Raw genomic sequence first — 17,311 nt, 5'->3', positions numbered from 1 at the left:
TACCCCAAGGCGTCAGACTGGATCTGGAGAATTTTTTCGTAACAGTACACATGCGTGTCGATAGGTGGCGTCGGTCGACTCCGCATCCGTCGTGGTCGCCGGGAAGACATTGCGGTGTCTACTTGGACGCCGCCCCTGCGCGCTGACGTCAGTTCTGACACGACTGTTCATGCCAGAAGCGCATAGTCATGCAAGACACTGACTACTGCTGCACATAACTAGGGCCCTATAAGGGAGTCCATATCTCTAGAAGTCCATTCACAGAACGGAGAGGATGGGTGGGGCGGTAGGAAATTTATAACTACATATGTCTCTTACAGATACATCGTTACCGAAGGTAAGTAACTTGTTCATCTGAAAGAGACTGTAGTTATAGATTCCTTACCTTGGAATAGATACCCCAGCAATGCCAACCACGGAGGTGGGTCTGCAAACTTAATTCACACCAGAAAGTCCTGAAGGACAGAACGGCCGCAAAAGCCGTCTCTCCGGACTTGGCGGTCCAGGCAGTAATGTTTTGTGAAATTGTGCAGAGACGCCGAAGTGGCTGCCTGGTAGATGTCAATCACCGGAACTCCACATCCCAAAGCAGTAGGGGCTGCAGTCGCCCTGGAAGAGTGGGCGCATAGCCCTACTGGAGGTTCCTTTTTTGCCAAAGAATAGCAGATTTAGATGCACAGGACAACCTATCGAGAGATGATACATTTGTGCACGGTCCGACCTTTCTTGGTGCCCACATAACCCACGAGGAGTTGATCGTCCACCCCAGAAATCTTTAGTGCGGTAAAGGTAGAAGGACAGTGCGCATTTTGGGTCAAGACGGTGGATTCTCTCCTCTTTCGAAGGGTGTGGAGGCGGGAAAAAGGTGGGCAATGTGATGGTTTGACCTATTTGGAAAGAGGTAACCACTTTGGGCAGAAAAGAGGGCCTAGTGCGAAGGACCACTTTGTCCGAATGAACAGCAAGAAAGGGAGGCTAGAGCCTGAAGCTCACTCACCTTGCGAGCAGAGGTGATGGCAAGCAGGAAAGCAGTCTTTAAAGTAAGAAGATGAAGAGGACAATTATGTAGCGGCTTAAAGGGAGCACACATAAGAAAAGTTAGGACAAGATTTAAGTCCCATTGGGGCATTACGAAAGGAGAAGGAGGAAAGAGATGAGTAATGCCCTTAAGAAATCTACTTACAATAGGAAACTTGAAAAGAGAAGGTTGATCAGGAAGGCGAAGAAAGGCTTAAATGGCAAAAAGATAGCCTTCAAGGGTGCCCAGAGCAGAGTCCTGCTGCGCCAAAGATAGAATGAAGAGGAGAACCCCTGAAAGAGGGTCAGAAAGGGGATCCACAGCCTTTGCTGTGCTTCATGCCACAAATTTGTTTAATCTACAGGCATATACCGTTTTAGTGGAGGGACACCTGGCTGCCAAGGTGACGTTGCAGACTTCGGGAGTAAGGTCGAAAGCTGTCAAATGTCGCCGCTCAATCTCCATGCAAGGAGTTGGAGGCTAGACAGTTTCGGGTGTAGGACTGTGCCGTGCTGCTGCGACAGAATATCCTCCCGAAGAGGCAGTCTGATCAGAGGATCGATGGCCATGCACAAGAGCTCAGGGTACCAGACTCTTCATGCCCAGTCCGGAGCCACAAGAATTACTTGGGCCCGGTCGCGCTTGATCTTTGTCAGCACTCTGGGTAGAAATGGCACAGGCAGAAAAGTGTACAGGAGGCTGCAAATCCACTCGCGACGAAAAGCGTCGCAGAGAGAGTGTTGCCTTGGAAACTTCAACGTGCAGAACTGCGTACATTGGCGAACAAATTTAATCAAGGCTCTCTCCACTGCTGGAAGAGACCTTGCACCACCTCCAAGTGAAGACGCCATTCGTAATGCATCATGCATCGGCAGCTGAGTTGGTCTGCCCTGGCGTTCAGGGAACCTGCCAGGTGTTGAACCACCAGGGATATGCCCTGACGTAGCAGCCATGTCCAAAGGCGAAGAGCCTCTTGACATAGGGTCCACGACTCCACCCTGCCCTGTTTGTTGCAGTACCACATTACGGTGGGGTTGTCTGTGAGCACCTGCACTACTCTTCCTTTGAAAGAAGGAAGAAATGCCTTCAGTGCAAGACAGATCGCTCGAAGCTCCAGAAGGTTGATGTGGAGCCCGGACTCCGATGGAGACCAGAGACCCCTGATCTCCGCCTCTCCCATGTGGCCGCCCTATCCCAGGAGTGATGCATCCGTCACCACTGTGAACTCAGGTTCGGGAATGAAGAGGGATCTGCCGTTTACCCAATCCTGGTTCGTAAGCCACCACTGCAATTGACGTGCAGTCCCCTCCGAGATCTGGACAACATCGGAAAGATTTTCCTGATGCTGCACCTACTGTAACTTCAGGTCCCACTACAGAGCCCGCATATCCCACCTGGCATGATCCACCAGCAGGATGCGGAGGCCATGAGGCCCAGTAGCCTCAGGGTCATTCTCACCAAAATCCGGGATAGAGGCTGAAACATTGGTATCATCGCCTCAATATCCCGGACTCACTGCTCAGGACGATAAGTCCGAAACTAGCTGTATCCATAACTGCTCAGATGAAAAGGAGCTTCTGAGAGGGAATCAGGTGCGACTTCGGCACATTGATAGTGAACCCCAGCGAATGCAGGAGGTCCGCCATATTCTGGAGGTGGGAGATGACAGCCTGGGGCGAGACCACCTTCAACAGCCAGTCATCGAGATAGGGGGAAGACTGGAACCCCTGATCTGTGCAGATGAGCTGCGACCACCGACATCACCTTCGTGAACACCCGAGGGGTTCTGGTAAGGCCAAAGCGGAGCACGGTAAATTGAAAATGCTCGTGGTCTACTGTGAACCGTAGGTAAAGCCTGTGGGCTGGCAGGACGGGGATGTGTAAATAGGCGTCCTGAAAGTCCAACGCTACCATCCAGTCTCCGGGATCGAGGGCAGAGAGGACCTGAGCTAACGTGAGCAATTTGAACTTCTCCTTTCGGAGGAAGCGGTTGAGGGCCCTGAGGTCTAAGATAGGACGCAGGCCTTTGTCCTTCTAGGGTACCAGAAAGTAGTGTGAATAGCAACCATGACCTACTTCTGGCACAGGTACCCATTTAATAGCTCCCTTGGCCAAGAGAGCCGCAACTTCCTGGTGGCCGGCGAAGGGCCAACTGATCCTCCGACATGCGATGGACTGCTGGTGACATTGAAAGAGGGGTAGTCTTGAAGGGGAGGGAGTAGCCCCTTCGGACTATCTGCAAAACACAACTGTCCGACGTGATGTTTCACCAGCAGGGGGGTTGTTGGCGAATCCTGCCGCCCACTGGCCTCTGGTGGCCCTGAAAGGTCGGACTAGGAAGGTTTGGAGGCTGCTGCACGTCGCTGGGTCCCAAGTCTGCGGTCAGGCATAGGCAGGGTAGCTTGCGTGGCCCAGTGGCTCGATTGGGTGGAACGTGGTAGGGCACCCCTTCCTTAGCCATGAAAGGGGCAAAAGGCAGACTGCGTGGGGAGAGAAGTAGCTGAGAGGCCCAAGGATCTGGCCATAACCCTAGAATCCTTCGAGCGCTGAGTCCGCCTTGTCACCAAACAGGCGACAAACATCAAAGGGCATGCCCAGAAGGGTGGATTGGACATCCTGTGAAAAACCAGACGTCCTCAACCAGGCGTTGCACCTCAGGGCTATCGACGTGGAAACCGTTCTGCTCAGAGAGTCAGCGGTATCCAGCCCACACCTGATGGTGAACTTAGCTGCGTCTCGACCCTCAGCAACTGCGTGGGTGAGCACGGGCCAGGCATTCTCCGGGCACTGTGGCAGCACTTGTGCAACCGTATCCCACACCGTATGGGTATAAACGGCCCAAGAGTCATGCGGTGCTCACAGACAGCAGCCCAAAGCTTCCGAAGGTGTTCCAGCTCTTCGGATTTCCTATCTGGGGGAGCAGTAGGGAATGTGCCTTTCGAGGACGAGGCTTGGACCATCGAGCTCTCGGGGGTGGGGTGTTGGGAGAGGAAAAATGGGTTGCCCGGGGCTGCGCAGTGGCGTCTGGCAATCATCCTGTCCACAGGAGCCCCTGTGCTGGGCTTGGACCAAGTGCCCAGAAGGATGTCAGGGAGGGCTTCATTAAAAGGCAGCGGGGGCTCCAAAGAGACCTCTGCCGGCTGAAACACCTGTCAGGACGCTAGTTCTGACTGCCACCATAGGAAGCTCAAGGACCAAGACCTCTGCTGCCCTACTCAACACCACAGCGTAGGAAGCTCCCTCCCCCGTAGCCATGACTGTGGGGGGGGTGGGGGGTGTAAGAGCATGCCAAGGTCTGGAGAGGTATCCAGACCACTGGCGTCACCCAACTCCTCTCGCCAGAAATGTCCTTATGGTTGATGGAGTTGCTTTGCAGGGAATGTTAACTCCAAGAAGAATGCTATTGGTCTGCCAAAAAGTCTATCACCATTGAAACACATCTCCAAAGTCCTTGCTAGGACATCTCCAGAGAAGCGGAAACCCAAAACTAGCATCTGAAAGTGGCATGTTATGGGGATGCAGTGCCCATCAACCAAGCAATATTGTCAACCATGTGCAAATTTCCGCAGAAGCACTACTCGGACATAATTATGCCACCTATGAGCAGCTTGAAAACAGAAGGTCAGGCAGTGATCTTGTGAGGACTACATCCATAAGTATGAGAAAAACAGCCCCCAAGCAAGACTGAAAGATAAAGAAGGGATGAGTAACAGTGTGCACCTACAGAACAGAAGAGGATCTGCCAGCATAATGCAGGCTACTAGCTGTGCAACACTTAAGTTGTATAGCTTTTGGCAACTTCACACCAAACAAGAGACATGATGTAGGTATATTCAAGTATTTTGCCATCTTTTTGGAACAGAAAGGCAAGCATTAACAAGGCCTCTTTGGTTATTTACTATATACGTGCTTTCTGGTCGAAATGCAGGATGCAATATGCCACATCAATAAAGCTGGTGTACACATTTCAGAGAAACAAAGGTGAGAGGTGCTGCTAGTTATCAATGAGAGTGAAGATGTACACCGTCAATCCAGAGACAAAGCTGCCACTATCCAAAGCAATAATACAGAGGCTTTGTCAGGTGCTCATCTCTGGGCAATTATTTCACCTTAGCAAAAATGGAGAATTTTAGAGGGCACACTGATTGTGCCACAAGGGTCATTCATCATTCCTCTGTGCTGACCCACTGCCAGAAGGCACAGTCGAAACAAACAACTTATCAGTACTCACTGTCAAGTTGCTCAGGGTGTTGAATCGGATGTCCTTGTGTTTGAGGAGATTTGAGTCACACTTGTTTTGAAACAGGATTGCATAAGGGTATGGTAAAGAATATTAAAAAGTAGCCTGACCACACTGCCGAAAACTCTGCCATAAGCCAGCCAACCACCCCATGCACGTTTTGTTACTCAGTGACAGAGAGGATAGGGTGGAAGGCCTGTCCATAGGTCAAGCCCTGCGTTGGATGCCAATATCTCAAAAACTAGATGCATCCTCTGGCAATCTTGACATGTGTTGAACTCATGGTGGGATCCGAGTCATCAGCAACAGATTTCATAGGGGTCCGTGACCGTCGCAGCCTCGAGAGGGCTTAAACCCGGGCTGCTCGGCAGAGACATTGTGAAAGAAAACTGCACTTAAGTGAAAGGGTAACAGAGAAAAAGTCTGAAAACCAACAAACTTAGAAGAGTAGAAGAGCTCCGGAATGTACCATTGGCATGGATAAAAAGGGAACTGACGTCAGCACGACAAAGCTTTATGGCTCCAGTGACATCACGCAGTACCAAATGCAGAGCCGGCAGCCCCAACCGGTGTATGAGAGGTATCAAAACGTTTCCGGATAAAGACTAGTGTTAGGTGTGGTTCCCTTTTTATGTGTAGAATCTGCTTTTTGAAGCACCGGTAGTGTGTGCTTGGCTTTAGCATAGCTGGTTGGACTACATTTAACTGTCCAACAAGTAATACCAGCTTTGGGAATAGCACCCCTTCTGACGGATTTGAAAATGCTACAAAAAGTTGATTTGACTTTCTGAACACTTTAGTTTCATCAATATAATACATGAGGAGCTTGTCTAATATCCAGAGTGTTGTCTTTTCAGCTACCGACTCTGGCTGCGAGGAAAAAAACAGGTAGCTCAATATCAATAGTTTGGTTGATATGAAAAGACATGACACCTTAGGCAGAAATTTAGTGTTAATACGAAGAACAACCCTCACGTTATGTACCTGAATGAATGGTGCCTGTATTGTAAGAGCTTGGAGCTCACTAACATGTCTGAGAAATGTTAATTACTCCTAGAAAAGTCACTTTTCAAGGCAAGAATTGCCCAGAAATTCAGAGGCTAAAAAGGAGGAATTATAAGCTGTGCAAGGACCACATTCAGGTTCCACACAGGTGCAGTTGTCTGGAAGAATTAACCCCTTTAAACCCTCCATGAAAGTTTTAATGATTGGGACCTTGAAAATAGTTGAAAACTGTGTTTTGCAGATATGCTAAAACTGCAGATAGGTGTAGGCGTATGGAAGCGTAAACCAGCCCTGTCTTGGAACGATGGAGAGGGTAGGAAACAAGTCCTGCACAGCGACTGTAAATAGTTGCAGCAGCTCAGAAATACAGTAGTGCATGAACCTTTTCCTGGACTTTTGTAGAATACCCATGCATTCCTGTGGGAGTTTAAGGTAGCCAACAGCAGGTACTTAATTGTGAGATTGAGCTGTTTAACACATGGGTGCCTGAGTTTGCCCAAATGCTAAGTGAGTAGGTCCAGCAACTTGGGAGTTTCTCGTGGAGACTGTCTGGCATCTCGAGGAGCACCAAGTACTGGGGCTGTCTTAACCAGGGTGGCACAACTAGGATGAGAGTCAAGAACACTTGCTTCTTCTTCTGCACAACGTACAGGATGAGGGGAAGAAGTGGAAAAGTGTAGGCAAAAATCCCTGACCAATTCTTCTATAGAGAAATGCTCAAGGATACCCTAGCATGTTACAAATACAAATAGAATAAAATTGGAAGTACTTGAGGAGGACCTGTTGATGGAGTTCCCACCAGTAGACCGGTCGATACATCCTACTGAGCAGGTCTGCAAAATCTTTCTCCACTCCCAGTAAATGCTCCACCAAAAGGTGAATGTAGTGGTGATGTTAGATAAATTCTAGATAATCTGTGCCAGTTGAGAGCACTGGAAGGAGTGGATCACATGTTGTCTGTCTTTTTAGGTACTGGCTTTCCCCTCAGAGGCGGGGGAAACTAATGTCACGACCCGGGTGCAGTGGAGTCCAAATTAATTAAATTGTCATCTAGTGGAGGTGAGATTCTTTTCAATATAAGAAAGCCTTGTGAACATCCTGAACTCTGTGTATAATGTGTACAGCGAACTCTAGGTATTATTAAATGTACATCAGATCTACCAACTCTTAACACACAAGGAATATATTGCCCAAGGTAAGTTTACGATTTTACAAAGGTATTTTTGTGAATTTTTTTGTTACTATACAAAGTATTAACCCCTTGCATGCCCGCCCCTTTCCCCGCCCAGTGCCGCGCCTTCCATTAGCGGGCGGAGTTCATGACGAGCTGGACTCGTCATGGGCACAGCGCCACCGCAGCCCATGACGAGTCCAGCTCGTCATGGGCACTGAAGGGGTTAAAGCAGAAAAAAAGTTGTTTACACTCACCATTCTCCACTTGTGATTCGATTTCATCTACTGCTGCTATAGTTGGAGCAAGCTGCAGTTGGCTGGTTACAACAGTAAGATCCCATGGTGATACACTCAGAATGTCAGTCATTAGAAGAAAGGGAATATCTGCGTACACACGATCCAAAGGTTCGAACTTTGAGCAAGAGAGACATGAATTATTACATCAATGAGCCCAGAACTCAACAAATACACACGTGTAATCATTGGAGTCATTTCCTGAGAATGGGAAGCTATGCATTTGAAATTATTACTTGTCTGGCAATCAAAACCTTACAAATAGCAACTTCAAAATAATTCACTGTAACAGACGAGGCCCAAACGAAACCTGGTTATAATTATGATACTTTCTCACTTGGTAAAGTGCAGCCTGGCTTTTAACAGATTATAAATGATGTTAAAAAGGTATCTACATCTGGATGCAAAAAATGCAAACATGTCTCCTGAAAACCTGGAACTGCTGCATGGTGTTTAACTGTTGTAATCTGACATCCGACCAAGTTGGCTTTTGCTCCAAAAGCCAGCAAGAATAGTATGCTCTAATGAAAAGCACCATCAAACATATGTAGTTTGTGCCCATCTATTGGATGGACTGTAAACTGAATAACAATGTTACAGTTTGATAAGCCTATCTCTCTGAGAAACGCCTGTCTTTTACAAAATCTAATAATCTGGTTGGGTAGCAAATTTTTAGCTTACCCTGTAAAGTTTTAGAGGTCCCTAGCCTACCCCTCTTAGCATCATTAAGCAGAGTCTGGGTATAGGTGCGTTTTAGAAAGTACCTAACAAAATATTACATGACATTAGTTACTCCTAAAGTTCAATAAAAGGTTGATTTAAAAAAGACTGGGGAGGGTGGGCTGTTGAGGGCGGTTCATGTACCTGCATGCACGCCTGTGAGACACTGGAATATGCAGACATTTACTGAGAGGGTGACATTTTGTGGTTTGCTTTGGTGGGACTGATTTTTAATGGTCTGATCTAGATTCATTTTTATTAATGGTATTGCTTTAACTGCTGGTGTTGTAACTGTTGTGCCGACTTTTTTCTTATATCTTTATGGTTCCTCGCTGCCGTTCTAAGACGCCATCTTGGTGAGGGACTCTAGTTGTTGAGGCATTGCAGTGAGGGCGCCTACATAATGCGCATCCAAACGCTTCCACAATGATGGTGCACCACAGGCAAACCCGTCTGAACCATAAATAGACTTAAACAAATAGGATTTTAATGTCGTTCACTAATTACTTGAATTCAGAAAAAGTGGGGCAGGTTGAGTAGTCATTACAATTATACAAAAAATATGAAAATCACAATCATGTGACAGCGCGCTGTTGACTCGTCCAGCAGTTAGTAAAAGTCGTGACATAGGTGACCTAATTCTAGAGAAAGATTTAGATTTTATTAGCACATCCGATTTTCGGTAAAAAGAAGTTTGCTGTATTTTAATAAATGGTTTTGACTTCCCAGTCTATGTGATAATTAGAGCCTGCAGAGAAGAGGAGTGTGGAGGGGGACTAATAATTGCCTGGCAGGCTCTGAAATATGAAAAGGTAACTGAAATATCCACGTGGATCACAAGCTATTAGTGGTCCGACTGGTTGACGTAACGAGAGTAAATTGCCATTTAGCCATTTGCTATTCACCTCCCAGTAGTTCCCATAGTGCTGTGTTAGATAGCTCATTGGAGTTCTTTACCATCTACTTATGTAGAACAAGTTACTTACCTTCGGTAACGATATATCTGTAAGAAACATAGGTTAGTTATACATTCTGTACCTTAGAATTGCCCCCAGGCGTCAGACTGGATCCAGAACATTTTTCGTCAGCAGTACCACTGCGCGTTGGAAGGTGGCGCCGGTCCACTCCGCATCCGTCATTGGCGTCGTTGTCACCAGAATGATGTAGCGGAAGTTACTTCGACGCCGCCCTCGCGCGCTGACGTCAGTTCGGTACACAACTTTCCACGCCAGAAACGCAGAGCCATACAAGACACTGACCACTGGATGGCCTTATCCCTAGAAGTCAGTTCACAGTACGGGGAGGTTGGGTGGGGCGGCAAGGAATTTATAACTAACCTATGTAACTTGTTCATCTGAAAGAAACAGTAGTAGAGTCCTTACTTTAGACTAGATACCCCAGCAATACCAACCCTGGAGGTGGGTCTGCAAACTAAGTTCATACCATAAAGTCATGGAGAACAGAACACCAAAGAAGCTGTCCAGGCAGTAGTGCTTGGTGAACGTGTGCAGTGACACCCACGTAGCTGCCTGACAGATGTCATTCAGGGGGACTCACCATCCCAAAGCAGTAGTAGCTGCCGTTGCCCTGGTGGAATGTGCGTGCAGCCCCACTGGAGGCTCCTTCTTTGCCAAAGAATAGCAGGCCTTGATGTCTTTTGAAGGATGCGGAAAGAAGGTGGGCAAAGTGATGGTTTGGTCAATATGAAAAGAAGTGACCACCTTTGGAAGAAAGGAAGGTCGAGTTCTGAGGACGACCTTGACCGGATGAACAGCCAGAAAAGGAGGCTTGGAAGACAGAGCTTATAGCTCACTCACCCTGCTTGCAAAGGAGATGGTCACCAGAAAAGCAGTTTTCAGAGTGAGGAGTCTGAGAGGACAGTTGTGTAGCAGCTCAAAGGGAGCGCACATAAGAGAAGTAAGAACCAAGTTCAAGTCCCACTGAAGAATTACAAAGGGCACAGGAGGATAAGGATGAGTAATGCCTTTGAGAAATCTCTTTACAACAGGGGACTTGAAAAGAGAAGGCTGATCAGGAAGCCTGAGGAAGGATGAAATGCCCGAGAGATAGCCCTTAAGAGTGCCCAGAGCAGAGCCCTGCTGGGCGAAAGATAGGAGAAACAAGAGAACCTCAGAAAGAGGGGCAGAAAGGGGATCCACAGCCTTTGCTGTGTACCATACCACAAATGTATTCCATCTGCAGGCGTATACCATCTTAGTGGAGGGACGCCTGGCTGCCAAGATTACATCACAGCCTTCGGGAGACAAGTCAAATGACGTCAACTGCCGCCGCTCAATCTCCACGCAAGGAGGTGGAGGCTGGACAGGTTCTGGTGAGGTACCGTCCCCTGCTGCTGCGACAGAAGACCCTCCCGAAGAGGCAGTCGGATCGGGGGATCGATGGACATGTTGAGCAGCTCAGGATACCAGACTCTTCGAGCCCAATCCGGAGCCACAAGAATGACTTGGGCCCGGTCGCGCTTCATCTTCTTCAGCACTCTGGGCAGAAGTGGTATAGGGTGAAATTTCTCTTTGCACACTGGATAGTTTTGCTTGAAAGAGTAAGCCAAAGGCGAAGGAGAAGCTCTGGATCTAGTGTGGTGGCGTGGAAAGAAAGGAACTGATGTCAGCGAACATTGGTGGCGATTATACACGACTCTGCTTTCCACTTCAGGAGCGGAACGATAACAGTGTGCAGCCACATGTCGCCACCTACCAGTGTGCAGGAATACTTCTTTAACGTTTCTGAAGCCAGTATGAAAGCTGGGGAATATTAACAAGGTTAGAAGTAACTATCAGAAAGATCTTTTATGAATAGCTTATCTGGCTGTTTGTAATATTACTAATTTATCTTTGAGCTCTGGTATTGTACCTACTGAATTAAAGAATGCTCAAATATTATCATTAATAAAAGAAAGAAAGAAAAAAAAAAGCCACTCAACTAGACCATGGGCAGATGGGAAAAGTATACGCCACAATCATAGCTGCCCTTTTCAGCAAAAGTTTTTAACCAGTTATACACATTTGTAGAATCCCAGCCATCCCTATATCTCACCCAGGCCGGTTTTCACGCTGGTTGAAGCACAGAAAGTGTTATCACAGCAGACCTGGACCATTTATGTCTATCTGTGATAAGAATATTCCATTGGCCCTGAGACGTTTAGGATGCTCAGCAGCAGTTGATACGGTTGACCATCAAGCACTGCAGGAACATCTGTGTGACTTTGGTATCGGCAGTACTGCTTTAAAATGGTTTCACAGTTTGTTTTGTTTTAATCAGAGCAGCCAGATCAGGTGGACATCAGATACTAGACCTCTAAACTCTTTCATTTATTTTTGGCGACGTTCGCCCAATTGGTTGAATCATGTGGTATGACTGCCTTAATGTACACCTAGGACATAAGCTATTGATGGTAACTGTATTCAGAGTGCACAGATTTTGCAGCACAGTATGTAGAGGGTACAGTACTGGATAGCTCAAAACAGACTAAAATTAAATGGAGAAAATATTGAATTCTTTCCCATGGACGTACTTCATTCTGAAACTATACTTTTTTGCACCCGTCACTGGGGAAAGAAGCCACTCCTGGGAATCTCGGAGTAAAAATCGATTCTTGCCTAACCATGGAAAATCAGTTACAATCCTTTAATTTGCAAGAAAGGATACAAATTTTGAATGCGTTTGTGTTCACAAGACTGGACTATTGTACTCTTCTTTTTTGGGCTTGCCAACAAAATCATTCAACAAACTGCAGATGATTCAAAATGCTACAACCAGAAGGTTTCTAAGGATAAATAATTCTGGACCAATTTCTTCGGCTTTGGAGAAATTGCACTGGCACGCGGTCAGCCAGAGGATAACATTCAAATGTCTATGTTAAATGCACAGAACACTGTACGATAGATCCCTAATCCTTTATCTAAAAGTTTTTCATTTTAAGTGGCAAGACGTTTCTTAAGATCAGGGAAGGCCTTTCGACTTAACATCCCAACTTTCCGCTGAGGCTCGTTAGATTGCTGGGCCTAATCCGTAACTGCAGCAAAGTTGTGGAACAGTCTTCTGCTTGAACTTAGGTAAGAACTTGTGTTGTTAATGTTCAGAAAGCAGTTTAACACCTGGCTATTTCCAGCATTCTAGGCTTTATACACTAGCTCTGTGTAGTCTTGCTTCTGAATGAGATTAGGTTTGATGTGTTCAGCTCCAAGGTACCTTTGATTGTTAGATGCGCTTAATAAAAAGTCTAAAACAAACAAAATAACTAAACCATCCACCAGAAAGAGTGTTACTAAAGGGAAGTAACGTATTCTTCCAGTGGATATTTCTACCTGCAGATTCCTCATCTTTTGAATCAACCCCAAAGCACTCCCGCCAAACTAGGTGGTGGGCCTGAAGAGTGAACTAGAGTAGGAAGTCCTGCAAGACTAATTGTGCAAAATAACCCTCCCTCCAAACCTAAGAATCAATGTAATAGTGCCTGGAAAAAATGTAGGCATAAGTCCACGTGGTGAATTGAGAGACACCAAAACAGGAGCACCCCATAAGAGTCATAGTAGTGGCTTTAACCCTAACTGAGTGAGCCCTGAGGCCATCGGAAGGACCCTTTTTCGCCATGGCATGGGAGAGTTTGATACGGAGTACAAAGTAGCATATGATCTGCTTCTGGACTACCTTGCCACAATTTGCACTGGCCAAACCAATAAATAATTCAGCATAAGCCGGTGGTCCTTAGTCCTGTTAATATAGAATCTAAGGACACGCCAAAGAGCCAACTGATGTAAACTCTCCTTCTTAGATGGTTGTATGGAAAGAATAAAGAGAGCAGCTTAAGAAAAGATACTTATCTGCAATTACAATTCTTCAGCATTGGTGCCCTTTATGGATTCACATACTTTTAATTATCTCCTTACATCAGGTGGTGAAATCTTGTTAGTCAGTGTTAACACCAGAGTATACATATACAGCAAAATAACATTGTAATAGTTATAAAATAGATGCTGCCAATCCACTTCAATGTATAACCCATCTGGCCAATGAGATGCAGAGGCTCAGAGCTCACACTACCCTCAGGATTGTCCAACTGACAGATTTTGGTAGCTCTTCCTAGCTGCTACAAGTGGCCTCATGATCTTTCATAGTTTGGCGGGAGCATGCCAAACTATGAAAGATCCCAATGCTGAAGGACTATAGTTAGTTACAGGTAAGTAACTTTCTGCTCCAGCACAGGACTTTCATATATTCACAGACATAAAGAACAAGTTACTTACCTTTGGTAACTCTTTATCTGGCAGAGACTCCATCTAGCAGCAGATTCCTTGCCTTAAAATATTCCCGTGGTGTCAGACTGATTCGGAAATTATTTAGCGAACCCCTTGCGCAATTGTAGGTGGCGTAGTTTGACTCCATGTGGCGTCATCTGCATGCAGACATAATGTGCACTATGCCAATATAGGCTTTACCCCAGTGCACTGACCTCAGTTCTTGACGGTTTTGCCGCTCCAGAAGCATGGAGTCAAATTAAGGTGGAATGATCAGTGTTCCAAGGTGAAGTCCTGAAGGTTCTCTTCAGTGTGAGCTATACAGTTTGCAGAACGAGGAGGACAAAAGGATCGGTAAGGAATCTGTGGCTAAAAATTGTCTGTACCAGATAAGGCATTACCGAAGGTAAGTAACTTGTTCATATGACAGAGATCTCGAGCCGCAGATTCCTTACATTAGAATAGATACCAAAACAAAGGGGTGCTTCTGCAGACTGACTTACACTAAGAAGCCCTGGAGGACCTATCAGGCTAAATGCCCATCACGGCAGAACTGACATTCTAGGCAGTAGTGTTTCACAAATGTGTTCAGCGTTGCCCACGTAGCTGCCTGACAGATGTCCAGAGCTGGGACTCCTCTAACTGGAGCAGTTGTCACAGCTTTAGCTCTGGTGGAAGGAGCTCTTAAGCCCTAAGGGGGCTGCTTTTTGCCATTAAGTAGCACAGTGTTTCCCAAACTGTAGGTCGCGACCCACTGGTGTGTTGTGAGCTGATTTTTTATGGGTCATGAAGAACAAGTTACTTACCTTCGGTAAAAATAATACTTAGTGATAGATTCCTTACCTTAGAATTACCCCCAGGCGTCAGGCTGGATACAGAAAGTTTTCGTATGCAGTACCCCTGCACGTCGGAAGGTGGCGTCATGTGGCTCCGCGTCCGTCGTTGGCATCGTGGTCGCCGAGATGACGTCGCGGCAGCTACTTAGATGCCGCCCTCGCGCGCCGACGTCAGTTCTGTACATGACTTTCTGCACTAGGTACGCAAAGCCATGCAAGATACTGACCACTGAGCACTGAAACTAGGGCCCTGAAAGGGATGACCTTAACCCTAGAAATCAGTTTGCAGAACAGGGTGGATGGGTGGGGCGTTAAGGAATCTATCACTAACTAATGTTTCTTACAGATATATCGTTACCGAAGGTAAGTAACTTGTTCATCTGAAAGAAACACGTAGTGATATATTCCTTACCTTAGAATAGATAACCCAGCATTACCAACCCCGGTGGTGGGTCTGCGACCCAAGATCACACCAGAAAGTTCCAGAGAACAGAACGGCCAAAGAAGCTGTCTCTCCGGACTTGGCTGTCGAGACAAAAATGCTTAGTAAAAGTGTGCAACGAGGCCCACGTAGCTGCCTGACAGATGTCTTGTGAGGGGACACCACGTCCCAACACCGTAGTGGCAGCCGTCGTGCTGGTGGAATGGGCGCGCAGCCCCACCGGAGGCTCCTTTTTAGCCAGAGAATAACCGGCTTTAATACACAAGACGACCCATCTGGAGATAGTCCGCTTCTGTACGGCCCGACCTTTCTTGGTGCCAACGTAGCCAACAAAGAGCTGGTGGTCTACCCGGAACTGTTGGGTGCGACTTAGGTAAAATGAGAGCGCACGTTTTGGGTCCAGACGGTGGAGCCTCTCTTTCTCTCTGGAAGGATGCAGAGGCGGAAAGAAGGTGGGCAAAGTGATGGTCTGCCCGATGTGAAAGGCAGTGACAACCTTTGGCAGAAAGGATGAATGTGTTCTGATCACAACCTTGTCTGGATGGACAGACAGAGGTGCAGAGCCTCCTGACATAGGATCACCGACTCCAACCCCGCCCTGTTTGTTGCAGTACCACATGGTGGTGGTGTTGTCTATGAACACCTGCACCACTTTCCCTTTGACAGAGGGAAGGAATGCCTTCAGTGCAAGTCGGATCGCCCGAAGCTCCAGAAGGTTGATATGGAGCCTGGACTCCACCGGAGACCAGAGGCCTCTGATCTCCGCCTCTCCCATGTGCCCCACATCCCAGGAGGGACGCATCCATCACCACTGTGTGCTCAGGTTGAGGATGGGAGAAGGATCTGCCATTGATCCAATGCCGGTTTGTGAGCCACCACTGCAGCTGTTGGGTAGTGCCCTCCGAGATCTGGACGTAATCGGACAGGCTCCCCATATGCTGCTCACACTGGAACTTCAGGTCCCACTGCAGAGCTCGCATATGCCATCTGGCATGAGTGACCAGCTGGATGCAGGAGGCCATGAGGCCCTGCAGCCTCAGGGTCACCCTCACCGAAACCCAGGATAAAGGCTGAAAGATTGGAATCATAGCCTGAATATCCTGGACTCGTCGTTCAGCCCGAAAGTGCGTCGTATCCAGAACCACTCCGATGAAGAGGAGCTTCTGAGAGGGAATCAGGTGCTACTTCGGCACACTGATGGAGAACCCAGCAAATGCAGGAGGTCGGCTGTAGTCTGGAGGTGGGAGACGACGGTCTGGGGCGAGCCCGTCTTCAACAGCCAGTCGGCGAGATAGGGGAAGACTGGAACCCCTGATCTGCGCAGATTTGTTTCAACCACCGCCATCACTTTGGGGAACACCCGAGGGGCGCTGGTAAGGCCAAAGGGGAACACAGTAAACTGAAAATGCTCGTGGCCTACCGTGAACCGCAGGTAACACCAGTGGGAATGTGGAAATACGCGTCCTGCAGGTCCAACGCAGTCATCCAGTCTCCAGGGTCGAGGGCAGACAAGACCTGAGCCAGAGTTAGCATCTTGAACTTCTCCTTCCAGAGGAAGCGATTAACCTCCCTGAGGTCCAAGATAGGACTCAGGCCCTTGTCCTTCTTGGGCACTAGAAAGTAGTGGGAAAAACAACCACGCCCTACTTCTGGCACAGGAAAGCGCTCAATGGCCCCCTTGGCCAAGGGGGCTGCGACTTCCTGTTGAAGAAGCACCAAGTGATCCCCCGACATGCGGTGGTGCTGGGGTGGCATGAACCAATGTTTTTTTCCCCAGACAGACAGGGGCCCAGCAACTTCACCAACAATCAAGTTTTTGCAAAATCCATCAATGTGTTTGGCTGGTCGGCTCACTAGGGGAGCATCATTTTCCCTCCCTGGGGCGGGCTCTGGCCCTTGACCCATCTGCCAGGAAAGAGAAAATGGAACACTCTTACTCTCATTGCATTTTTGTTTGTGTTGCAAGTTGAAGTATTTTCTTTTGTTCTCTTGGGTATTTTAGAATGTGATTTCTGATTGAGGAGTCCTAAAGAACAAGTTACTTACCTTCGGTAACGCTTTTTCTGGTGGATACAGTATCTGCCTGAGGATTCCTCACCTTGTGAATATCCCCTGCGCCAGCAACATTCGGAAACTTTTGTAGCAGTCCACGCCGATGAGGTCGAAGACGACGTCACAGAGACACGGCTCCGCTCGCGACTCAGCTGACGTCACCGGCTCCATAAGAAGACCTCGTCGGCGTGATGACGTCAGTTCCGCCCTTTTTTCCATGCCTTCGAGGCACACGGACGGACTAACAACAATATATACACAGTATACACAGTACAT

General features: G+C 47.6%; 1 protein-coding gene across 2 annotated transcripts in view; it reads right to left on the bottom strand.

Moving 5' to 3' along the window:
• The window catches only part of TRAPPC11 (trafficking protein particle complex subunit 11), a 626,226-nt gene that overhangs the window by 191,417 nt on the left and 417,498 nt on the right, over positions 1-17,311 (bottom strand). For both annotated transcript variants that reach the window (XM_085641890.1, XM_085641891.1), the window contains exon 25: positions 7,692-7,848. In XM_085641890.1, the coding sequence (XP_085498016.1) occupies positions 7,692-7,848 (157 nt within the window). The remainder of the gene's footprint in view (positions 1-7,691; positions 7,849-17,311) is intronic.

This window comes from Triturus cristatus, chromosome 2_2 (assembly GCF_964204655.1).
Source record: "Triturus cristatus chromosome 2_2, aTriCri1.1, whole genome shotgun sequence".
In the NCBI taxonomy this organism is placed as follows: Eukaryota; Metazoa; Chordata; class Amphibia; order Caudata; family Salamandridae; genus Triturus; species Triturus cristatus.
The sequence above is the reverse complement of the archived record's forward strand: the minus strand, read 5'-3'. Positions and strand labels throughout refer to the sequence as shown.